This window comes from Mastigoproctus giganteus, chromosome 6, assembly GCF_048544385.1.
Source record: "Mastigoproctus giganteus isolate SK-2022 chromosome 6, ASM4854438v1, whole genome shotgun sequence".
Classification (NCBI taxonomy): domain Eukaryota; kingdom Metazoa; phylum Arthropoda; class Arachnida; order Uropygi; family Thelyphonidae; genus Mastigoproctus; species Mastigoproctus giganteus.
The window spans coordinates 184911677-184937767 of record NC_143580.1 but is presented as its reverse complement, the minus strand read 5'-3'; the positions used below and the strand labels follow the sequence as shown (position 1 = coordinate 184937767).

Sequence of the window (26091 nt, the reverse complement as noted above, 5' to 3'; positions counted from 1 at the left end):
GCATTTTAGACTCCCAGGTAGCAAGTACAGCTTGTCTGGCATATCTGAGAGAATGTGTGTGACAACCTCAAGGACTTGTACTATGAAAATAAGTAAAACCAAAATACTACCACAAAATAGGGCTTTAACAGTTCGCTTATTTTTATAAAAATAAGCCACAGTTTTATAACCATTTTCAATAACATCACTTCCAATGATCGTGACAAACCCTCAAATAACAGGATTACAAGTTCTGATGAAACAGGAAATTTGTGTTAGACACCATGAGCTAGACACTGAGTTTGCCCCGAAGTTCTCACATATCGAATGCTGAATAAATAGGTCTCCTTGTAAAATTTAATCCAAAAGTTACAAGGGAAACCCGATTAAAATACCAAAATACAAAGTAAAGTACAAGGTCAAGTTGAACTGAAAGATAAGAATGATGCTTTTGCCCTTATTTTAACTCCTGTTACAGCACTCTTACTTTTAATGTGCTTTGCCCTTTTATTCTGGTCACATGGTCAATCCACGAAGCAGAATGCATTTTTTAACACCTATAGTGCTCTTATTTAAAATGCTTTCCCTGCTTATATCATTTATTTTTAAAAGTTCAAAGAAGGAATAAATTCAATTTAACCCTCCTTCCTGCTCAGTTTTGGAAAAAAGATGGATGTGTCAAATGGGTTTTTTTTTTTTTTTTTTTTTTTCCGCTGATGCTACATAAGCTTGCTTTCTTGCATCAACATGCCTCGACTATTACTTCATATAATTGATTTCCAGCACAAATGACATGTTTATTTCATATTTAACTCAAATCTCTGAAAGTATAAATGGCACTCTTTACGACTCAGTATCCTTCCATTTATCAGTGCATTCACATGCTCTCTGCAGTTTTTTTTTTTTTTTTTATATATATATAAATATTTAGCATTGTTCATTAACTTTCCTTATTAGTGCAGTAGTCAATGTACATTGTGTACTTGTGTTCAATATTAATAATGTCATTAATGACATTATTAATTGCATTAATGCAACTTTATCACGTTTAAAATACTCAAGGAATGTTAGGCTTAATTTAATAAAAAAAATTCATTCTTGTTAACAGCATGCATAAATGATGAAAGGGCCGAAAAGGTAAGCATAGTACTTGAAAACAAAAACCACTACTTCATAAACCGCAAAAATTAAGTCTTGGTATCCACCTGGATACTAATGAAATAAAAAAACAGGCCTAAAAAAGGGGTTTGCTTATAATGCTTTCCCACTTAGTGCTCTAAATTAGGGCTGGTCCCCTGGAGCCTCTGTAGCCGAGTAGTTAGGAGCGAGAGTGCAGTAGCACACACTCTTTGAGTAGACTGGCGTTCAAGCCCCTGACTGCTAAATACAGTCGATCTGCCAACCTGCACTGGATCAGCGTGGCAGATTATGGTCCATTTCTCTCAGCATGAATTGTTGAGGAGGCTCCCATCCTGCAGTGAGTTGATAATGGCTGCAGTTTACTTTTTTTTTTTTTTATCCCTGGAATATGCTATAATGGGAGTTTATAGTATAGGCCTTTTCAAACAATTTTTACATACTTAAATTTTGATGCTGATATATAATTACACATGAAAAAAGCAGGTATTTCAATTCTTGAGGTTTCCATTACATTTATGTAAATAACAGCTGAAATCAAATGCTGGTTAGTTGGGTGGCTGTTCAATTTTCGTGGCACTCTGGCAGCTTAGGTCATAACGCACAAGTCAAGGAAATCAAATGCAACAGTAAAACATGACGCTTAAATTTTGTTTTTTAATAATTTTGCAAAACCACTACTTCCCACTCAGAGAATTACACTAAAAATTTCAATGTACATGTCTGGATTTTTGAGTTTCATGGTGATATCAGTGATATCACTGAGGCTGTTGTTGTTGTTTAGTTTTTAGGAGCATTAGCAACTAAGGACATATTGCTCCGGGGATATGCGGTGGTCATTCCCTGACCTTTATGCATCCTCCGTATTTGGTGGCCACGGGCTCGAACCACGGTCTAATCAAGAAGCGTGTGCTACGCACTGCTGATCACTAAGGTAAATGTGGACCTACACTTTAATAATTTGTTCATTAAAAACAGCTAAAATAGAAAAAAATTAAAAGGACTGCTTTACAAAATGTAACAATATTAACTTAAATAATAATTTACAAGTTAGTAGCATAAAATAAACTTTCAAACCTGATTTCCAATGAAGGCAAATGGGGAAGAAAGTCGTTTCCAACAAAAAAGCACATGAATACCCAATCATCTATTACTCGCTGTGCGAAAGAGAAAAAAAAAAAAGAAGTTTAGAATATAGTTGGATATATAGAAGCCAAAACTTTTATGATCACAGATTAAGAAAACAATTTATAATAAAAATATTAAAAAGCAAATCAATGATGTGTTATTTGTTTTGAGATGTGTCAAGTTGTAGATTTTCAAGCTCCTGAAATCAGATAAGTATCTTGGAAAATTTTACTATATTTTTGACTAATTAACATATCAAATTGTGTTTTACAAGGATATTAAATAGACCTAGCAGTATTCATTAGCTTATTTTTTAAATTTAACTAGCGATTTTTGTAAGTTACGTTTCACTACTTGTACTGCTATTGTATTGGTGTTTCGGAACGAATATCGTAGAACATAACCAGCAGTGCTGAAGAATAGTAGGGTTTTGTTATGAATTTTAATCATTTGAGTTCGAAGATTATAATCACTTGTTGGGCATATACAGCAGACTCTTGATTTACCTTCAAGGCTCCAAATTAAAAAAAAAATCAACCTGAAATCATAAAATTCAAGTAATAACTAGAATAGGTATAAACAGATGTTTTGCAAGTCGTAAATGAGTGACAAGAAGTGGCGTTATAAGTTGTCATTAGGAGATTATTCTGCCTATTATCTTGCAGTCCCCTCTGTCTTCACACCCATTACTAAAAGAGAAAAAAAAAAAAGACCAAATGTTTAGTTTGTTTTAGTGTGTAGCGTCGATTGTTGTGTTCCATCGCAACGCAAAAGGACAAATTTTGTTTCATTATTTATGTCACGAATGTTGGAATTTTTTTTATAGAAACGTTTTTTTTCTTTTTCTGTTTAGAAATTGCGAAAATGATGGACAAACGCAAGAGAATTAAACAAAAACTTGAAATTATTCAAAAGTTTGAAAACGGTGCATCCGTTAAATCTCTAAAGAACCATTATAATGTTGGTGACCAAACCATACACGTCATTTTAAAAAATAAAGGGAAGCTAAATAAAGGCTCAATTTTAAATCTAATGATTTAAAATCGACATCGTAAAAAATAAATGGAAGCACTGTATTGGACACGCGAGTAGTAGTAGTACGTGGCAAATTTTTTTGTTTTTTTTATCTATCGTCATACAGTTTACGTAGGTTGCTGAACATTTTTCAATACGGCAAGTCCCCAAAGTACGTAATGTTTTTTATGTCTGAAGATTTCAGTGAGGAGGACACACATTTCACTATAATAACTTAAAAACCCACAGAATTCCAGCTATTGTTATTATTGCAAATGCAATAAGATCGAATTTACTACCCATTTATAATTAGATGCACTAACAGAAAAGCCAAGTAACCTGGAAAGTGCAAATTGTTTTTATTGTTTTATGGTAGTGACCTCCAGAAAATGCGTTTTAGTAAAATGTGACCTCATGTTGGGTGATAATAGTGAGTTGTCACCTTAACCCTGTAAAGCTCTTTTCAGAAAATTTAATTTTTGACTGTTATTATGGTGCTGACTAAGAGAATAAGTGACAGCGGTACTAGTAAATCTATCAAGAAAAGGAAAGCGATTGAGTTGGATCAGAAAATTAAAATAATAAGGATGTATGAAAATGGCCAAACATTAACAAGTATCGCATGGAATTCAGATTTGTCAGTGGCAACGGTGAACACAATAAAGGAGAAAGACAGAATATGAGAAGCAGTGAAGCAATCTGCACCAATGAGGTCAACTACAAAACCAAAGCTAAGAAATACAAATCAGTTTTTACAGTACAATAACATACGTGTTTTCTTTTCTTCTTATTACTATTAGCCATATGATGCAAGAAAGCCTGAGGCTTATGCTGCACTAGCTAAAAAAAAAATGTGAGAGAGAGAGAGAGAAAGAGAAAGTAGGAGGGAATCATCAAAAAAGGAAGAATAATGATATCCAGCTCAGGACCCTGGGTGTGCCAAGCCCATACTCACCAGATGTGGGCCTTGCCACTCTGGCTACTTCACTGCTGTCCCCAGATAAAGTTTTTAATTGAACTAATTAAAAATATATAACTATTATTTTTCTTCATTCTTCTGATGATATTATGTGGTTTTTGTAATTTTGGCATATCAGGGATATAGTAGCAATATTTTTTTTAGTTATTCCCGAGTTACGTAAAACTCAACTTATGTAAGAAGTCTGGAAGTGTATCTCTTAAGTATGTCAGGAACTTGCTCTAATTTTGGATTAACTGCGAAATCGATTATCCGTGTTTTTTTTTTTTTTTTTTTTGGTTTTTTTTTTTACCATCTATCCTGGAAAATTGAGAGTCTACTGTATATCTTTTGTATATAGAATCGACCCATTCAGTTCTCCCTCGAGCTCTGGCTTGAGGGAAAACTGAAGAGGTCGATTCTCCAATGCATCACAGCCTAAAAAAAAATTGCAACTTGTGAAACATTTGGAGACTTTCTGGAACAGGACATGACCTAGCCAAGAAGGATGTCTTTGTGTGTGTGTGTGTGTGTGTGTGTGTGTGTGTGTGTGTGTGTGTGCGCGCGCGCGCGCGCTAAGTGAAGTGTCAAGAAATCAGGTTCCAACTCAGCATTCCGATGGGCATCTATGAGAGTTTGAAGTATAAGGTAGATGCCCTTGAAGGTATTAAAATGGGGGATCATCAAGCTCTCAGCTGCCCAACTCAATGCCAGAGTTCACTCTTGTGCATCAGGCAACACAGCAGCAATCTTCTAAAATCAGATAAAAGGCATAATGCACTGGTCCCACAGGAGCTAGTTATTGTTGGTGATTCTATTGTCAGGGAAACAGGAAATATATTGTGCAAAAAGTATAGGTGGAATTGGACCAGGGATGTCTGCCAGGGGCAAAAGTTGATAGAGCAGATAAAATCTTTTAAGGGCAAAAAGTGTGATATTGTTGTACACGTTGGCACTAATGACACTAAGAGTAGGAGATCTGCAGACATACCTAACAAGTACAGGTTAATGTGGAAAAAAAAAAAGTCGCAAGTTAGGATTAAATTTGCAAGTTAGGGTTAAATTCTGCCCAGGCATGACAGGAGAGAGTATATTATGAGAGCCTTGTCAAAATTCGGCTCTGGAGAGATTGCGCAAGGCTCATGGGGTAGAATTCTTCTCAGCATGGTCTGTTCTTGTTAATAGGAGAAACTGCATCTACAGAGTTAGGATACACTTAAATAGAAAGGGTGCAAGAACATTTGCTGATGCCATTGAGGCAGTGTTAGGTGGGTCAGAAAACTGCTAGGCTGGAGGATTCACAGACTAACAGATTAACAGTAGCAGCAGGCAGAGATGAAACTGATTTTTGAACTGCTTCTATACAAATGAGCAGCAGCCTGGAAAGCAAGATGCTGAGGATTTCAAGGACTGCTGGGAGTCATCAAGGAACAATTAAATACATGGGCTCTGTTAGGATAACTAAGGACAGGTGCATGTATACTTCTATATACAACAATGCTAGGAGTTTAGTAAATAAATTTGATGAATTTGAGGTGCTGGTCAAGACATCAAAGGCAGATATTGTTGGGATATCAGATATGCGTTGTCACACAGATATAAGAATTTGAGGAATACAGTGTACATCGAAAGGGATGAGGGGTTATGCTGATAGTAAAAAAACACAAAATCTAAGGAAGTGCATCCAGTTGACATGGGTGGACAGTGCAACATTGAGTCAAGACTGCTGTAACATAAGCACTTGGAAAACAAAATTGAGAGTAGCAGTGTGTTATAGGACTAATTACTCCGATGAGTACAATTAACAACTGTACAGAGAAATAGTGGTCCAGTAAATCAGTCTTATAATGGGGGATTTTAACTTCCCAGATATAGACTGAAAGTTGTTGGCTGCTCATTCTCACACTAGCAAGGCTTTTGTGGATTTATTGGATTATTGTTTTCTACAGTAAGTTTTCTACAGAAAGTTTTTGCTTTCATAAAGGTGACTATGGAGGTCTCAGACAGTTTTTAAATTCTATACAGCAGGACCAACTAATGATGTTGCCAACAGCAAATTCTAGATGGGAAGCATTCAAGGAAGTAATCTTGGAAACTACTAGGCTTTGTGTCCAAACTAAGAAATACTGTTTGGGGTTTAGGCCTAAATGGAGGTCAGATGTACTAATAAGACTCACGGCAGAAAAGAAAAATGCATGGGACACAAATTATCAAGTGACACAGAAGATTATGGTAGATACAAGCTAGTCTGTAATCTAGTCAAAAAGGAGTTTGGCAAGTGAAGGCAGATTATGAGAAACCTTTGGCAAAGGATACAAAGAGGAACAGCAATGACCCCCTATACTTATGTAAACATCAAATTGAATCAGATTGGTCCACTTGATATCGATGGTTCGATTGTTGATGATCCTGCTGAGGTAGCTGACAAACTGAATTACTATTCACACATCAGGAATAATGCAGGGAAGTGGAGGCCAGAAGCTAATCAAAATCTAGCAAGGAGCTAAATGAATTTTTAATAACTGAGAACACAGTGGAAGAGAAATTGTTGAAGTTAAACATAAGAAAGGCACCTGGGGTGGATGTGATCTATCCAGTTATATTAAGGGAGGCAGAAAGGGCAGTAAGCAAACCTTTAGCCATAATTATGAGAGCTTCCTTGAATTCAAGGGAGGTCCCCATGGACTAGAGATGTGCAAATGTGTCCGAAATTCACAAAGGGGGATTACAGGTTGACAAGTAACTACAGACCTGTTAGTTTGACTTCTGTTCCAGGGAAAATAATGGAGTCACTGGTTAAAGAAGCACTCCAGAATCATCTAGATAAGACTGCAGTAATAATTCAGACGCAGCATGGGTTTGTTAAGGGGAAGTTTTGTCAGAACAATTTCATTGGATACTATGATATGGTCAGAAAAGAACTGGATGCAAAAAATAATTTTGATATCATATACTTGGATTTTAGGAAATGTTGCACGTGTTAAACTAATGTTTAAACTGGAGCAGTATGTTATTAAGGGCAAGTTGCTGCAATGGATAAAAGGATGATTGAGTGGGAGAAGGTTGAGCGCTCAGAATAATCACCTGAGAGGGCATAAATTCAAATCGAGGAAAGAAAGATGTAGGACAGACGTGGGGAGATTTGCCTTTAGCCAGTGGGTGGTTGGTTGCTGGAATAGACTTCCATCTCTTGTCGTGGAAGTTGATAGCCTAAATAAGTTTAAGGCTCAGCTGGACTTGATTGATTGGTTTGAATTTTATTGGCGCATTAGCAACTATGGCTATAATGCGCCAAGACCAGGTAATATCTAAAAATTTAAGATCTCAGTGACCTAATTAATTAGGCCACCATGTCCAGACCTAATAATAAATATATAAAAAAGATAAATCAATAAAAGATATAACAATAACATATAAATTTTAAATACTATTAAAAACATTTATTGCTTTCAAAAAGCTAAAAACAGCAGAAACATGGTCATTGTCGGATAAAATCTGACTGAGTGTATACGGCTCAGTCAGATGGTTAAAAGCGGTAAAACGGGTGCTGCTAAAATCTGGACATCAATTAAAAGGGTCTAATCGTTAAAATTGTGCCACAGGACACACACATAGGAGGGTCATCAGCCCTCAGCAAAAACGAATGAGTCAAATGACTATGTCCTATGCGGGTCCGGGCGAGAACAACTTCCTCCTTACGATTCCTGCGCAGACTAGACTACCACAGTTCAATTACAGGCTTTATACGATATAATTTATTCGCAGTCTGTCTATTCCACGAATCCTGCCATTGGGAATGTATCTTTTCATGTATTATTTGCCTGTAGTCTGTATAGGGGACTGACAGGCAGCGGTTATTATTGGGAATTGCTGATTTGGCTGCAGCGTCAGCCAAATCATTTCCCCTAATCCCAATGTGGCTGGGAATCCAGCAGAAGCGGATGTCATATTCGCGTTCGTGGAGAACGCGAATCTTCTGCTGAATGCTAGACAGAACTGGATGAGGATTATACCTCACGGATATTAAAGCCTGTAACATGCTAAGAGAGTCGGAATATAAAATGAACCGTTGGTATTGGCATTTACTAATATGATCCAAGGCTAACTCTACAGCGTGCAGCTCTGCAGTAAATATGCTGCATTCAGAGGGAATCTGCTCTGATATAGTGCTGTCTGTAAAGAGCAGATCCCGCACATGATCCCGACTTTGAACCGTCTGTGTAGACTGGCGCAAAGTCGGAATATTCAGTTCGGTGTGCTGAATGAAGCTGCAGGTAGACACATGATGGAGTGTCCGACTTTCCCCAGTTTCTAAGCGACAAGTCGCATGCCGGGACACGAGCATGGCAGGGTGGAAAGGGTTGCTTTGATGTTTGGGCAACCTTGTCTACCTTGATATTAAGTTCATTGAGTAGCTCTTGGAAACGAATACCAAAAGGACGATTGGCAGTCTTACGAGTATTGTACAGGTTTTCCCATCGTGGCTCAAAAACGAAGGGCCACGTAGGATGGTCTGGCAGGGATTTCAGTTTTAAAGCGTACTTTAAAGACAACTGCTTACGTCGAAACGATAACGGTGGTTCGTTTGCTTCGACGTATAAACTCTGGACAGGAGATGTTCGAAATGCTCCAGTAGCGATACGTATAGCCTGATGATGGACAGGATCCAGCCATCGAAGTACACTGTCTCTGGCTGAAGAATATACTTGGGACCCCTAATCTAATTTGGATCGCACAAGTGCACGGTAAAGCCGTAGAAGGGTGCATCGGTCTGCACCCCAAGATAAGGAGGAGAGCGAGCGGAGCATATTAAGGGCTCTTGTGCACTTTGTGCGGAGTTGACGAATATGATCCAAAAAGGTCAGTTTTTTATCGAATATGAGTCCCAAGAATTTTGTGTTCGCTGCTACTGGAATAGCATTTTGTCCGAGCCTTAATTCAGGTTCAGGATGAAGATTACGCTTGCGACAAAAGTGTACGCAAACGGTCTTCTCCGGCGAGAACCTGAAGCCATTAGCAAGTGCCCAGGAATTCAGATTATCAATGGCTTTCTGCAGTTGTCTTTCAATAACCCTCATGTTGCACGATTGGCAAAAAATGCTAAAGTCATCAACATAGAGGGCACTGTTTACGGTTGGAGGAAGTTGTTCTGTGATGGAATTTATTTTGATGGCAAAAAGCGTCACACTTAATACTGATCCTTGTGGTACTCCCTCCTCTTGGCTAAAGGAGTGAGAGAGTGAGGATCCCACACGAACTTGGAAAGATCGATTGGCTAAAAAGTTTTTAATAAAAATGGGGAGATGCCCTCTAAGGCCTAGGCTATGTAAATCTTTTAAAATGCCAAATCTCCAAGTTGTGTCATACGCTTTCTCCATGTCAAAGAACGCCGACACCAAGTGTTCGCGTTTTAGGAAAGCATCCCGGATGGATGCTTCCAATCTAATAAGATGGTCCAAAGTGGACCTGTTCCTTCGGAAGCCACACTGGATGCTGGAGAGAAGGTCATTTGATTCTAAATACCATATTAAACGAGAATTGACCATTCTCTCCAGGATTTTGCACAGACAGCTAGTCAGAGCAATAGGACGATAATTGGTGGTGACTTTTGGATCCTTTCCTGGCTTAGGAAAGGCAAGAATGATTGCCTTTCGCCAGGAGTCCGGAAACTGCCCTTCAGTAAAGATTCTGTTATACAGAAGGAGCAGACATTCCATAGATTTTGGTGAAAGATGTTTAATCACTTCATAATGGATGCCATCTGGTCCAACAGCACTTGCTTTGGAAAGAGTGAGGGCTCTTTTCAGTTCCTCTATAGTGAATGCCCCGTTGTAGGGATAGAGGCCCTTGGTCTTAAAATTAAGTGCTTGTTTTTCTAGTTTATGTTTCAGGACCAGGAACTCTGGGGAATACGAAGATGTTGCAGAGATGTTAGAGAATGTTTCCCCAAGAGAATTAGCTATTGCAGTTGGATCTGCAATAGAGCATCCATTATAATCTAGGATTGAAGAAGGGTGGGATGTATATTTTCCCTTCATTTTCCAGATTTTATCCCAGACTACCTTAGAGTTGGTAGACTGGTTAATAGATGATGTAAAACGGATCGACGATTCCTTTTGACTCTGACGGCGGATATATCGTGCTTTGGCTCGTGCACGTTTAAAGGCTATAAGGTTGGTCGTGGTAGGATATCGGCGGAATATCCCCCACACTTTGTTTTGAGCCTTTTTTGCTGCTGTGCATTGTGAATTCCACCAAGGTTTGGGAAATGGTGGAAACCGGGCTGATGATTTTGGGGCAGCATTCGCAGCTGCTTGGACAGTATTTTCTGTGATGTACTTAACTGCATCATTGATAGGCTCTTGACTGACTGTGCTAAGATCAAAATTTGCCTGATGTTGGAAGGCAGTCCATCAGCCTGATCAATCTTCCACCGTGGTAACCTGAAGGGAAGACATGGCCTCCCGCTGTGTAACGAGGTTATCACAGGGAAGTGATCGCTTCCGTATGGATCCTCCTCCACTTCCCAAGTGAGTGAAGGGAGTAGAGAAGGGGAGCAGATAGAGAGATCAATGGCAGAAAAAGTACGGGTAGGCATGTGGAAGAAGGTGTTTGTTCCAGTATTTAGAAGGGAAAGATCATTGTCATTGAGCATACGCTCTATGACTCTTCCCCTTCCGTTGATGTTAGCACTACCCCACAGGGTGTTATGTCCGTTAAAATCCCCGAGAAGTAAGAAAGGTGGAGGCAGCTGCGTTAGAAGATCATCAAGGTCTGCCTGGGAGATGTCAGTCCCAGGTGGCAAATAAATGGAGCACACAGTTAATAAAAATCCCACTGAAAGGCGAATTGCAACAGCCTCTATTCTGGTTGTAATTACCAAGGGCTGCACTGGGGTCTGGTTACCCACAAGGATAGCCACTCCCCCATGTACAGAGCCATCCTCAATTCTATCCTTTCGAAAAACTGTGATGTTGTGCATGGTGGGATCATCATTTGCCTTTAGATATATCTCCTCCAAGCAGCAAAAGCAAACTGGCTCGTGCTTTTGCAGGAGGGCCTTGATGTCATCAATATTTCGCCGGAATCCACGACAATTCCATTGTAGGAATTTAGCCATTATTTTGGCTTGGTGGGTCCATCAGGCGGCTTCCGAGGTGCTGAGGGCTTACTTTTATCAGCCTTGGATTTTTCTTTTTTGGGGAAGAATGGACGCTGTCCCGTGTCCATTTCCTCCTCCTCAAAGAGTTCCAAGACTGAATCTTTGGGTACCTCCTTCTGCTCGACATCCATCTTTTCTTGGGTACTAGGGGGGACTTCCCCTTTCTTATTCTTTTCTTTCATAATTGCGTTTGTTATTTGTGGAGCATTAGGAGGTACCGATATAGGAGTGGCAGCTGATTGGTCCTTTTGTGCAGGTTTTTGAGAACTTAAGAGATACAGCGCGATGGGAGTGAAAGACTCCTTTGGAGGAATGGTCATGTCCGTCTGAGTTCCGACGGAACATCTCCCTGCTACCTTCTGGGCGTAGGTAGGTTTGTTGATATTCAGGGGTTTGACCGATTTCCTTGCCTCCTGGTATGATATATTTAGCTCTGCCTTCAGCCTTTGAATTTCTTTTTCTTCTTTCCACCTCTGGCATGCTCGTAAATAGGCCGGGTGTTCACCTTCACAGTTTGTACAGGTGGGTTTTGCGGCTGAACATGCTGTTGTTTCGTGGTCCTTTGCACCGCATCGAGCGCATGCAAGGACTCCACGGCAGGCCATTTGAGAATGTCCATACTTCTGGCATTTAAAACACCGTAAAGGGTTCGGAACGTATGGACACACTGAACAGTTGATGTATCCAGCTTTAATCTCATCAGGAAGTTTAGGAGAGTTAAAAGTCAGGATAACGCTCCTGGTTTTAACAATTTTTCCATCCCTTCGCACAGTAATTCTCTTGACGGCAGTAACTCCTTGTGGTTTCAATTCTAAGCAGATTTCCTCCTCGGTTACGTCAAGAAGGTCCCATTCCGAAATGACACCTCTCGATGAATTGAGTGTTCTGTGTGGTGTCACTGTTATGGGTATTCCTCCGATTGATGTTGCACGGAGTAGCTGCTCAGACTGCCTGTCAGTTTTGGTTTCAATTAAGAGGTCTCCAGAATGGAGCCTCTTAACTGATTTGGGTGACCCTGCTAACCCATCTAACCCTTTCTGTATGAAGAAGGGGGACATTTTGCCAATCGGTTTTTCGGTGGTAGAGTGTATAATTAAAAATCTTGGGACAGGCCCCGATGATGTTTCAGTTCGCTGCCTCTTTGTAGCAATAATGCTATCTGCCTCTAAGTCTGTATTTTCAGATAGGGACCGGGTTGGGGCCCCTGAAGGAATATGTTTATCAGGATTCATGATTTTTAAATGGTTCAGTGCCCGGGCTCCCCACCCACCACGGAGCCCAAAGGGACGCCCACTACCCGGCATGCAATAAATGCGCTCGGGAGTGGGATGCCAGGGCTATCCAGACACTATACCCGCACCGCCGCCAGCCTGAATCCTGTCCCTCGGACCATGAGGGTAGGGGCGTGGCATTGACACGGTTGACCCTCGCAGGCGAGCCTACTAGCCGATTGATCCTAGCCGGGCCTTCCAGGACCACCTGTCTTGTCGAAGCAGGGGCCAAAGTGGTGTATTGAAGCTGGGCCCCTCAACCACCAGGATCCCCCTTTCCGAATTTCCATGGGTCGCAGCGCACGGCAAACACGCCGGATTCCATTGATGTAAGCCTGGAACCTGGGCTGTGGGCGTTGGATCCCAGTGATGCTAGTCTGGAAGTCCAGCAGCGTCACTGGGAGGTCCCCTCACCACGTACAGGTGCCCACGTCGAGGGGCTCAGCTGGACAGGTATTTCAAACGAACAGAGGGGTGAAGTGGAAGTGGTTATTTTTTATTTATTTATTTTTTTTTTTTTGTGGCTGATGCTGCATAAGCTTGCTTTCTTGCATCAAATGCCTCTACTAATGCTAATAGTAAAGGCGGACAGTGGTAATCAATGGACGCTGCTCTTCACAGACTAAGATTATTAGCGGAGTCCCCAGGGTTCAGTGTTGGGCCCATTTTTGTTTTCTGTATTCATTAAAGATATTGATGAAGGTATATCAGAGTTAAGGTCCAAGTTTGCAGATAATATGCAAGTTGGCAGGGTTGTTAATGACAGTAGTGATAGTACACTACTGCAACAGGATCTAGATAAGTTGAGCCGATGGGCAGGTGGCAACTGAAATTCAACATTGACAAATATAAAGTGCTGCATATGGGTAGCAGTAAACTCAGATTAAAGTACCAACTGTGTAGTACTACACTCAGAGTAGTGGAGAATGAAAAAGGCTTGGGGGTAATTGCGCAGTCTAATATGAAGTTTTCTCATCAGTGAAGACAGGCTGCCACAGCAACTCATGGGGGTCTTGTCAATGATATCCAGGAATTTTGCTAGGGGATAAGGAGGTGATTGTCCCCTTGTATAAGGCAATGGTCAGGCCATGCCTTGAGTACTGCATACAGGTCTGAAAGCCACATTTCAGGAAGGATGTAGAGTTGCTTGGGCAAGTACAGAGAAGGGCAACAAGATTGGCGAGGGGAATGATGAGATCCTCTTACCAAGAAAGGCTTAAGTTCTGCAAATTGCAACATTTGGAGACTAGTCACTTGCAAGTTGATCTGAGTGAAGTGTATAAAGCCATGAATGGTAGGAGCAAGCTCAATGCTGATGGGATTCTTCCTCTTACTCAGATTACTCACTTAATGGACACAGATTCAAATTGAGGAAAGAAGCTGTAGAACTCCTGCTATTCTTGCAGGGATGGAAACCTTTATCCCACACTTCACTTTAAAATCTCGTCCTTTATCTAAACCTTGGTTTTCCAATAAATGTGCTAAGGCTGTTCAAGAGAAGAATGTTGCATATCGTAATTGGCTTGTTTCTAATTCTTCAGTTTCATTTTCTGCCTACACCAAAGCTCACAACAATTGTAAAGCAGTTATTAATCAGTCCAAACTAGAGGTTGAACAGGCTAAGAGTAGAAAACTTGCTTCTTGCCCTAATGGTAGCCAAGCATTCTGGTCTCTTACCAAAACTATTGACTGCAACTTTTGCCCATCTCTGCTCCCACCTCTGTCCAAACCAGATGGTTCTGTTGTCACTTCAGCCAAGGATAAAGCTGACCTGCTAGCATCCCATTTTTCTTCCAACTCATATATTAATGAGCTTGGTAAAACACCTCCCACCATTCCCAACACGCTCCATTCAATGCCTCCTGTGGTCTTCCGTCAAAAGGATGTTAGAAGGATTTTGACGAATCTTGATGCTAAGAAAGCTCCAGGTCCCGATGGTATTTCTCCACTTGTTCTCAAAACCTGTGCTCCTGAACTTACTCCTATTCTTTGCCGCCTTTTTTCACTTTCTTATTCCAGAGGTGTTTTTCCTTCTGATTGGAAATTTGCTCATATCCAGCCGGTTCCTAAAAAGGGTGACAAATCCCTCCCATCCAATTATCGTCCCATTGTAATTACTTCTACTCTTTCTAAAGTAATGGAGAAATCAATTAACCACCAACTCTTAAACTACCTAGAAACTTTCCATCTGATCAACGATCGCCAGTATGGATTCCGTCAGTGTCGATCCACTGGTGATATTCTGGCTTATGTTACCCATTTATGGACTAACTCAATGGAAAGGTTCGGTGAAACACAAGTAGTTGCTCTTGACATCTCAAAGACTTTCGATCGTGTTTGGCATAAAGGTCTTCTAAACAAGCTCCCATCTTATGGTTTGCCAACGGTTTTTAGTAATTGGTTATCCAGTTTTCTCTCTGATCGCTCACTGGGGGTGATGGTAGATGGCTTTCTGTCTTCTAACTTCTCCACTAATGCCGGTGTCCCCAAAGGTTCAGTTCTTTCCTCGACTCTTTTCCTCTTATATATTAATGACCTTCTTCCATTGACTGGAAATCCTATCCATAGTTTTGCCGATGATAGCACATTGCATTCCACTTTCCATTTTGAGAAACCTTGCCCTGTTCAATCAGCTTCAACTTCTCGAATATCTGCTACAAATTCCCTAAATGCCGATCTTCAGGTAATTCTCCAGTGGGGCAAAGACAACTTGGTTGATTTCAATCCTTCTAAAACTCAGTCTTGTCTTATATCTTGCAAAAAGGATTTTTCTGCTCCTATGCTTATTTTAGTGACACTCCAATTTCTAGGCAAAATGATATATCTCTTTTGGGGATTACCCTGACATCTAATCTCTCTTGGCACAAGCACATTACAAATATTGCTTCCTCTGCATCTAAAAAACTTGGTTTTCTCTTTCGCTCTTGGCGTTACTTTTCTTCCAAACAGCTGCTCACACTCTGTATAAATCGCAAATCCGCCCTGCCAAGGAATATTGTTCCCACATCTGGGGTTGCGCCCCCAAAACCTCCCTCAGGCTTCTTGATTCCATTCAGAAGAGGGCAGTTAGGCTAATTAATGATTCATCTCTAACAGAGTTTCTCCACTTACTGTCTCGTAGATGTACTGTTTCTGCTGCATGCCTCTTCTACAGATACTTCCGTGGGCACTGTTCTTCTGAATTGGCTTCTATAATTCCCGCTCTCTCTTTCAAAACAGTCTGAACATGTGCCGCCACCAGTCAACATCCATTTACTGTCCAACTTCAAAATCATAGAACCAACTTTTCATCTTCCTCGTTTATTCATTCAACTGCCGTTTTCTGGATCAACCTTCCTTCATACGTATTTCCTGAAAATTACAGTCTACAGAAGTTCAAGTCCAATGTCAACAAATATCTTCTTTCGTCTTCTCAACCTCCAACCCAAGCATGATACTAAGTACTATAGGTTCTAATACCTCTCGTGTTTGGGGTTTACATAAAAAAAAAAAAAAGAACAGATGTGCGGAGATTTGCCTTTAGCCAGCATGTGGTTGATTGTTGGAACAAACTTCCATTTATTCTAGTGGAGACTGACAACTTTCTAGTGGAGATTGATAACTTAAATAAGTTTAATTCAGAAATAGACAAACGTTTGGAAAGAATGAATGGATGAAATGGGAAGAATTGTTCCCCCCCCCAGGCTGATTCTATATAAGCTTGCTTTCTTGCATCATATGCCTCTACTAATGCTAATGTTGACCACATCTTCATTGTTTTCATTTAACAGATGAAAACCAATTTGATTCACCCAGCTACAGGTTCAGAAGACAAAACAACTATTTGTAATTGCAAATGAGCATGATGTGGTATGATGAATTTTTGCTTGAAGTATGTTAAAATGCCTTGTGAGCTTTCCTTCAGGTCGGCCAGAGACCTAATATTAATCCATAAAGATTAAGAACTGAAGGGCAGGGCAACCAAGCAATATCAAAATGCTTGAAAATGATATGATATTGAAATGTGGCCCAAAGCAACTGTTTCACTGACTGAGAAGTGTGGTGATACTTCATCCTAAATAAAAACAGTTATGTCCAAAAATTATCTCTTTTGAAAGCAAGAATTAACAGTGCCAGAAAAGCTCACAGTAATGTTAATCTGTAACAGTATACATCTTGGAACCATGCATTTGAACCTCCATAAACCACAGAGTAATGTCAGTACAGTCATTTAAAGTTGAGTATTACTTTGGAAATCAGGAGTTAAAATGTATAGCACACATGCCCATGGAATTTCTAGTTGCTTTAACATTACTCTGTCATTAATGGATAAGTGTGCATTTCGTGTGATATCATCAGCCACAGCAATTGTCAATTAAAAACATATCTTCTGTCAGGATCTACAGACAGACAAAGTTTCTTTCGATTTCCTAACCACTTTGCATAATCCATTTCAGGACAAGAGATTCTGTTAATAAATTTTTTAAACTGCAATACTCACAAAGAGAAACCAAATCATTGCTGTTATTTTAATAAAAGAGCTTTAGCAACAAAGCAAAAACCCTTCATTTGCAGAATTACACTGATTTTTGTTGCTACCTTGGTCGCATCCCGGTTTTATCTCATCTAAGGTGCATGTCACTAGTTTCTTCACCCTCAGTATAGTGTTTTTTTTTTTTTTTTTACTTTACATTTCTGCATAAGGTAACTGCTAAGTATTTCAAATTTCATCTTTGGGTAATCCAAAGTTTGCAGGCAAGCCGAAGTGATGCACTGCAGTTATAACTACTATGTATTTATATATATTGGAGAATTTTACCACTAAAAACAACCATCAGTAAGTATTCATATTTTTCAGTGATTCTTGTATTTTAGTAGCAATATTCTGTGAGGGTTTCGATATCAGAATATATTTATAATATGCAGTACACAAGACAAAAGCCATCTTCATTGCTGTTTTGTTTAGTAAAATACCTTCAAAATTTAGCAGGTGTGAAATATGAAAATGGAACAGCAACTTTCTTGGCTAATATTATTTCTATATATATGAAATGTGAATATATATAAAATATATATTTATGAAATGTGAGCAAAAGGTTTGGGGGCTAAACTGATTTGGAAAATTATGAAATCTATTGGATATTTGGATGGATCTCCGAATTCTGAAGAACTGTTTCTGGAGAGACCACAGCATTCCCTCATGGTTTATAAGCTGCTTCAAATATTACAATGACAGTCCCCTTTCATTAATTATATTAAAATCACCTTAGTGATAGTCTTCTGCATTCTAGGTTTGAGTGATTTATTTTGTAAAACTTTATAGCTAACATCAATTTAAGGAAAAATTCGAAATTAATGAATGTAACTTCATAGCATGTGGCAAAAGCTAACATTTACTATCCTCTTTAGATATTCTGGTTTAACTGCTATTTGACATGATCGCTGTGTCAATGCATATATGCATAAAATGGCATACTGGGCTTTGTGCTGAAACACACAGATGAATTCAAAATGCATCCAAGCGGTATGCTGCAAAACATATGAGAGGCCATTTTTAACCAGTCAATCAACTCATGCCATAAACATAAAGGCACATGAAATAAACAACTCAGTATTGGCATACTTTCTGAACACCTTCCAGTAATGTTTGGCATTTGGTTATAGACTTCATACACAGTTTTACTGTTTATTTTTTTCTTTTCTTGCTGATATTAGTTCATGTACATAAATAAACTTTTCATAAAATTTTAAGATTTTTTCTGATTGACAGCTTAGCACAAAAGTAAATGTTTGATCTTAGCAATGAGTGAACAAACTTTTAATTTTGAACCATTATGTGTGAATTTTTGGAATGCTAGGGATATGTCGGAACATTTATGTTTTTTTCCACCATCCGAAAATTACAGCACACTGAATGAGTTCTCTCACACTTAGGTGGCAATAAAGGTGTTAAACTGATTTCCCACCTATAAGTTTCATTATATTTTATTTAAAGAATGAAACTTCAGAGATATTTTAGGTTTAGGCATTTTTTGGAACTCCATTATAACTGGTATGAAGTTTTCTGGTTTTTTTCCTAATTGGCACTTGTCTGTGGAAGCAGACAAGTGATAATTAGGCTCAAGTAATTAATGCTTTGCAATAGTTCTTGAAGTGTTCAGCAATCTGCATTTTGGACAATTGCATTTCTCTAAGTGAATGGAAGCATATGTTGGTAATTTGTTATTTTATGCTTTTATAATGCTTAGGCAGGTATGTCGATGTTTTTAATATTCCTATATAAAATTTATGGAAGAAGAAATATAAATAAAATCTATAATATAAACAGCACTTTGTAAACATATAATATAAATATAACAATATGACTAAAAATTCAAAATAAAAAATTTCTTTCTTTATATATTTTTTTATATTTTTAAACTTTACTTTTATTATCTTTTTTTTTTATTATTACTATTTTGATTATATATTCAGCAAGCAGAATCTCTAATCAAGTTTCAATTGTATTAGCTGTGCATCTTGGCCTGGTGTCTGGAGGCAAAGCTAGCTAAATGGCAATCGATGGTCCACAGGTCGTGCATAACTAGGGGTTGTTTTTGTGCAACTCACAGAGTATCTGAGCATTAAGGTAAAATGCTGCCAGTCTACAAAAATTGTGAAAAACCAAAAATGAAAAATCATAGACAGAAGAAGCACTCTATATACTTTAACCAAACTGGTGGTTTGTCAAACGTTATAGTCAAAATAAATACCAAAAGACCAAACTGACAAACAAGGCCACTTTAGTCATCTAATGTTTTTTGTGATGGTGAAAGAGAAAAGATTTCAATCACTGAAGAAGCTGAGGAGAAAACATCTGAAAAATTTATGACTTTCAGACTATCAGTAATAGGTAGATTGCAAACTTTACACAGGTGAAGTGCTTTCAATTCAAGTACAGTTAAACCTCCCTAAGATAACCACCTGACATCCTGACAAAAACTGGTTGTATGATGATGTGGTTTTCCTTAGGGAGGGAGGAGGAGGTGTTGCTATATTACTGTCGCCAAAGCAACTGATTTTACTATAGGGTTTACAAAAACTGAAGTTAAATAATGTACAGAAATGTTTATTTTTTAATTATTATAAATAATAAGTCAATTAAATACAGTAAAAAATTACAATTTATTTATGCAACTATCCTTATAACATTAAAATGTATTGAAATAATTTTAGTATGTCGATTAAAATATTTTTTTAAAGTAATCTGTTTTGTTTCAGCAATTTTCACCTTAATTTTTTTTTAAACATCTACTTTAAATAATAAATTTAACAATGTTTCATTTCTTAATTCCATTGATAAGCCTTTAATCCAACAAAAGTTGTTCAACTTTCACTTAGTGGTATTACTGTCTCACTCCTTGCCTCATTATTATAACATGTCCTCTTGTCTGCTGCCATCTGGTTCTATATCTTGGAAGTTGAAAAGTTTTTCTTCTCAATTTACAATGTCATCAATACACATCAAGTACCTCATTCTCAAAAGTTAAATTTATTTGAAAATTTGCCACTATTAGCTGCACTACTTCCTTTTCAAGGAATATCTCTTGTATATCATTTTCTGTATTTCCTATATTAATTCCACAATTTTCAAAACACTTTTTGATAGTATCTTTTGAAATTGCTTGAATACTGTTTGTGAATGAGTATTTTGCATCTACATTTACACATGACAAGTTATTAAGGGAAAAAAATGCCAGAAGTTTATAAAACTGTAACAGGGTGCTTAATGATTTTGTAATAACTGAGAGCAAAGTGAGGAGAAATTGTTGAAGTTAAACGTAAGAAAGGCACCTGTGGCAGATGGGATCTATCCAGTTATATTAAAGGAGGCAGCAAATGAAGTAAGCAAACCCTTAGCCATAATTATGAGAGCATCCTTGGACTTAGGGGAAGTCTCCATGGACTGGAGATGTGCAAATGTATCCCCAATTCACAAGGGGGGGGGGGTCTAAGGGTGACACGAGTAATTACAGACCAGTTAGTTTAACTTCTCTTCCGGGAAAAATAATGGAGTCACTGGTGAAAGATGCATTGCAGAATTATCTAAACCAGTGGTTTTTCAACCTTTTTTTTTTTTGCTCATGGTCCACTTCTGAGTTTCATTCAACTTGGTGGCCCCACCCCTCATTGTTTAATTATAATAAATGTAATATTTATAATAAATATTTAAAAATAACTAAATGCACAAAGCATAATATGTTACGAGTTTATTATCTATATAATGTCGGTGTAGATACACCATAGCCAATTCTTAAGAAACTACGAAGTAGTTGTTTTAGTAGGCATCATTTGCTCTGTTTCTCATATTGTGCTCTTCCTTCACGACAAGTTGCCATGATATTGCACTACCTCGAATAAGTAACACTTCACTAATAGAGAAGACTATTGTTACTTATTTGGGTGGTGGTACTCACTGAGAATAAGTAACAATAGTCTTCTCTATTAGTGAAGTGTTACTTATTCGAGGTAGTGCAATGTCATGGCAACTTGTCGTGAAGGAAGAGCACAATATGAGAAACAGAGCAAATGATGCCTACAACGTTATGTTATTTATGTTTGGTTTTTAGGAGATTACCAACTAAGGCCGTATTGCTCCTGGAATATGCGGAGGTCATTCCCTGACCCTTCAGCATTCTCCGTATTTGGTGGTGACGGGTTCGAACCCCGGTCTAATCAAGAAGCATGTGCTACGCACTGCTGCTCCTTCCCACCTGGCTACAGAGGCGCCTTATGCCTACAACAACAACTACTTCGTAGTTTCTTAAGACTTGGCTATGGTGTATCTACACTGATATTATAATAAATATGTACTTTATCAACTGCACTTTTTATTTATAATATGTTTATAATATAAGGGATATTAATAATAAAAGAGGGGTTTATTATTTATCTTTATCTAGATAAAAAGGGGTTTATCATTATTTATAATAGAATTTTTACTCGTATAATATTTTGTTTATTCACAATATGCAATAATATTATTGTCACTTAGTTTAATGAGTTCCTTGCGGATCTCACTAATTTCTTTTTTTATATCAGTAATAATTTTATTTTAGAAGGGGACTTTTCGTCGCCCACTTAACAGTTTCCACTGCCCCCGATTTTACGACTTTTACCTGTGGCCCCTCAGAAATATAGCATGGCCCCCGTTGAGAACCACTGATCTAAACAAGACTGCAGTAATAATTCAGACACAGCATGGGTTTGTAAAGGGAAAGTCTTGTCTGACAAATTTGATTGGATACTATGATGTGATTACAAAGGAACTGGATGCAAAAAATAATTTTGATATCATATATACTGGATTTCAGAAAAGCTTTTGATACTGTTGCACATGGAAGCTAATGTACAAATTGGAGCAGTACGGTATTAAGGGTAAGCTGCTACAATAGATAAAAGAGTGGTTGAGTGGGAGAATACAGAGGTGGTAATCAATGGATGCTGCTCTTCGTGGACTAATGTTATTAGTGGAGTACCACAGGGTTCAGCATTGGGCCCACTGTTGTTTTGTATATTTATCAATGATATTGATGAAGGTATATCACGCTTAATGTCAAAGTTTGTAGATGATAAAAAGGTTGGCAGGGTTGTTAATGACAGTAATGGCAGTGTGCTACTGCAACAGGATCTAGAAAATTTTGGCAGATGGGCTGAGAAGTGGCAACTGAATTTTAACGTTGACAAATGCAAAGTACTGCATATGGGTAGATATAAACCCAGAGAAAAAGTCTCAACTGTGTGGTACTAAACTTAGGGTGGTAGAACATGAAAAAGATCTGGAAGTAATTGTGCAGTCAGATATAAAGTTTTCTGAGCAATGCAGACAGGTTGCCAGAGCAGGTCATGGGGTATTGTCAATGATATACAGGAACTTTTCTAGTAGGGAAAAGGAGGTGATTATCAATTTGTATAAAGCAAGGGTCAGGCCATGCCTTGAATACTGCATACAAGTCTGGAGGCTTCATTTTAGGAAAGATGTCGAGTTGCTTGAGCGTGTACAGAAGGGCAACAAGACTGGTTAGGGGAAAGAAGGGGTCCTCTTTACCAAGAAAGGCTTAAGTTCTGCAAATTGCATCTTCTGGAGACTAGGCACCTGCGAGGTAATCTGATTGAGGCGTATAAGGCCCTGAATGGGTTGAACATGCCGAATTCTGATGGGATTCTTTCACTTGCTCAGATTACGAACCTGAGGAGGCATAAATTCAAATTGAGGAAAGACAGTTGTAGAATAGATGTGCCGAAATTTGCCTTTAGCTGGTGGTTCTGGAACAAACATCCACATGTCGTTGTGGAAGTTGATAGCTTAAATAAATTCAAGGAGGAACTGGACAAACTTTTAGAGGGGATGGATGTGTGAAATTTTTTTTTTTTCCCCCTCTTTGGCTAATGCTACATTAGCTCATACACTGGCTTTCTTTCATCACATGCTTCCATTACTATTGCTATACTTCTTTGATATATTCAATAACAGAGTAATTCATTTGCTTTATCAGTCGTACTAAATTTTCTGCAGAAATTTTGTCAAAACCTCTCTTTATAATGCAATTTAAGCATCTTAACAATACCTTTGTCTGAAGGTTGTAGGGCACTCAAAGTATTAGCCAGTATAAATGTCAACTTTAACAATACATTTTTTGGATGGCATGGTGCATTATCTAAGAAAGTGCAACACCTTAATAATCAAAAACCCCTAGCCATTGAGTGAAAATTTTACTACTTCACCAAGCATTTTTATATGCATGTCATTCAACCCTGAGTTTGGATATGTTTATTTTTATGAAGCAGTGCAACCATAGTGCAGTTTATAATCATTGGTTTTTCTTTTTCACCTAGTGCATTACACAACAAAATTGTGATTTTGGGGACAAAACATGATAGAAAAGCAGTTTCGTCTTCACTGAAAATGGCTTTTGGTTCATGCCTCTTTTCTTCTCTTTAGTAAAACAGACTTATTTTGAAAAAACAGCCTTGAAAGATGAGATGCAAATTTTACAAGTCCTTATTAATCCTCTTTAGTAGTCTATTTTTATTTTCGTATTTTTTTGTCAACCTTTCGGTTCATGCCATAATTTACAGAAAACAAAGTTGCTCTGCAATTTACAAGTCCTACCACTACTAATGCCACAATTTACATGTGCCCCTAGTGAAGAGAACAGTTAACTGCTACTCTCTCTCTCCTCTTATACCTGGATAAATTCCTCAAGTATTACATCTAAATCAACATTTTCATCAGCTCCAATTTGAAAATAGTGGTCGTGAAGCGAGGGTATCAGAAAGTTTATGGCTGCCTTAGAGAGGATAACTAGCATGAATATGCTATCTTTTTAAACCGTTCCATCAAATTTTGGTCACCTACAAAGGTGAGTCACTGTAAGCAGGTGGTCACTATTAGATGTTTTACTGTGTTCAGTTAAAGATAACCTGTACAACATGCTGTTCAAATATTTTAATTAGTCTTACCATGGAAGAAACACTAACCAAAAGTTAAATCGGCACAAAAAAAAAAGACCACTGCAAAACCCACCAGAACCAAAGCATGACTAATATTTCTGATTATATTTAGAAAATCAACTCCTGACACCAAGAAAACTGTCAGTTTGGTCTACTGATGTTTTTTATGAGTATAACATTGAAGAAGCAGAGAATAAAACATCCACAAAACGTAAATTTTTAAACTCCATTAGTAATAAATAGGCTCTAAACTTTACATAGGTGAAGTGCTTTCCATTTGAGTATTTAGAAAAAATAAAATTTTGCAAGAGAACCACAAATCATATAAAAGAAAATATCTGTAAATAGGGTTTTCTCGTGAAATTTAACTTATCAAAAGATCAGGAGTGTAGACCTTTCATTAAAAGACAGATTCCTGTTCTCTTGTTTTTAAAAAAATTTTTATTATTCTTATTTTTTTTTATCCTTCAACTGCAGAGAAACTCACCTCTAATTCATATGGAAATGGAAGGTTCTGCATATTTAGTTCCCGTTCAAGATATTCACGAAGAACATTAAGTCGTATGAAAATAAATTCGGTTTCTGCTTCAATGGCTTTCTCCATTTCACCATGCTATAATAATCAAAAAATATTGTTAACCTGAATAAAAATTAACTTGATAAACACATTATTACAATAATTAGATTATAACCACATAGACATCTAGTTACTGTACTACAATGATATAAAAATATACACAGCAAAAAAAAATTAAGCAGACTTGCCTCTGAGCCTTATTAAAATTCATCAGTCAGTGAAAGAATTGAAAATAAAAAGATAAAAATATAGGCTAGGGGTAACATTAAATAGTTCCAATTTTCAAGTTTTATTTTTTTCTTACTTTTGCTCTTTTCTTTTTATGCCCTAGTTCAGGTGTTTTAAAATTGACATACTTTGCTGAAATACATTTGGTGAAAATAATGTCTTTTTAACAGTTTCCAAGTTTTGTATTTCTATCTTTTTTATTTTTAATTCTTTCACATAAGAATTTAAATGAGCAGACATTCAGGAATGAATTATTTAATTAAAGAAGCTTTTTTGTTCTATATACATATACAGGGTGATAGTAAATATTTCAGGGGAAATAGTAAATATTTTGGGAGGTTATAGCATTGATTATTCTGAGTAAAAAAGTTAATATAAACATGTTTCCAATTCTCAATGGATACAGAGATACAGCTGTTTGAAACTGGCATGCACAAAACCATTATGAGAGGTATTAAAGAACGATAAATGACTTATTGTTTGTATTTATTGACTTTCTGAATGATAAAAAACAATCAACAAGTTTTTACAGTTCACAATAAATGTTTTATCCCACAGCCAACCTCAATGCACTTTGCAACTCTTGTGGTAATATGACGTGTTGTTCTGAGATCGTCTTGGCATTCCTTTATGACGGCAGCAGTATCCAAAATGTGAGCAAGCAATTCGTCTCTCGTAGTCACCTTTTCTTTGTATACATACTGCACTTTTCATCCATCCCCACAAACAAAAATATAATGGAATGAGGTCTGGAAAACTTAGTGGCCAATTAATGGGACCACCACAGCCAATCCATCGTTCAGGGAGAGTTTGATTTAGATGGGTATAATGTGCAGGAGCTCTGTCGTGCTGAAAGTACATACCAATCCTTGTAGCCAAGGGAACATCCTCCAATAGTAGTGGAAGTTCGTTTTGAAGAAATTATGGGTAAATGGGCCCTGTAAGACGGGCCTGTTTAGTAACACAACAAGCCCAATCAATTGATTGTCGATGATACCGCACCACACATTAACAGACAAGTGATGTTGAAAATTTGTTTCTACAGTGGCATGTGGATTTTCGTCTGCCCACCCATGAAAGTGACAGGTGTTTTTGATACGGTCACAGGTGAAAGTAGCTTCATCACTAAACAGTATTAACTAGTACTAAAAAACTATTATTTTTA

The 26091-nt window shown here is 37.9% G+C and overlaps 1 protein-coding gene across 2 annotated transcripts in view; it reads right to left on the bottom strand.

The window, feature by feature from the left end:
- Nucleotides 1–26091, bottom strand: part of Rat1 (5'-3' exoribonuclease 2 Rat1) — a 458579-nt gene that overhangs the window by 261302 nt on the left and 171186 nt on the right. For both annotated transcript variants that reach the window (XM_090376618.1, XM_090376619.1), the window contains exons 11-12: nucleotides 24609–24734; nucleotides 2194–2273 (exon numbers count right to left, since the gene is read on the bottom strand). In XM_090376618.1, the coding sequence (XP_090232744.1) occupies nucleotides 2194–2273; nucleotides 24609–24734 (206 nt within the window). The remainder of the gene's footprint in view (nucleotides 1–2193; nucleotides 2274–24608; nucleotides 24735–26091) is intronic.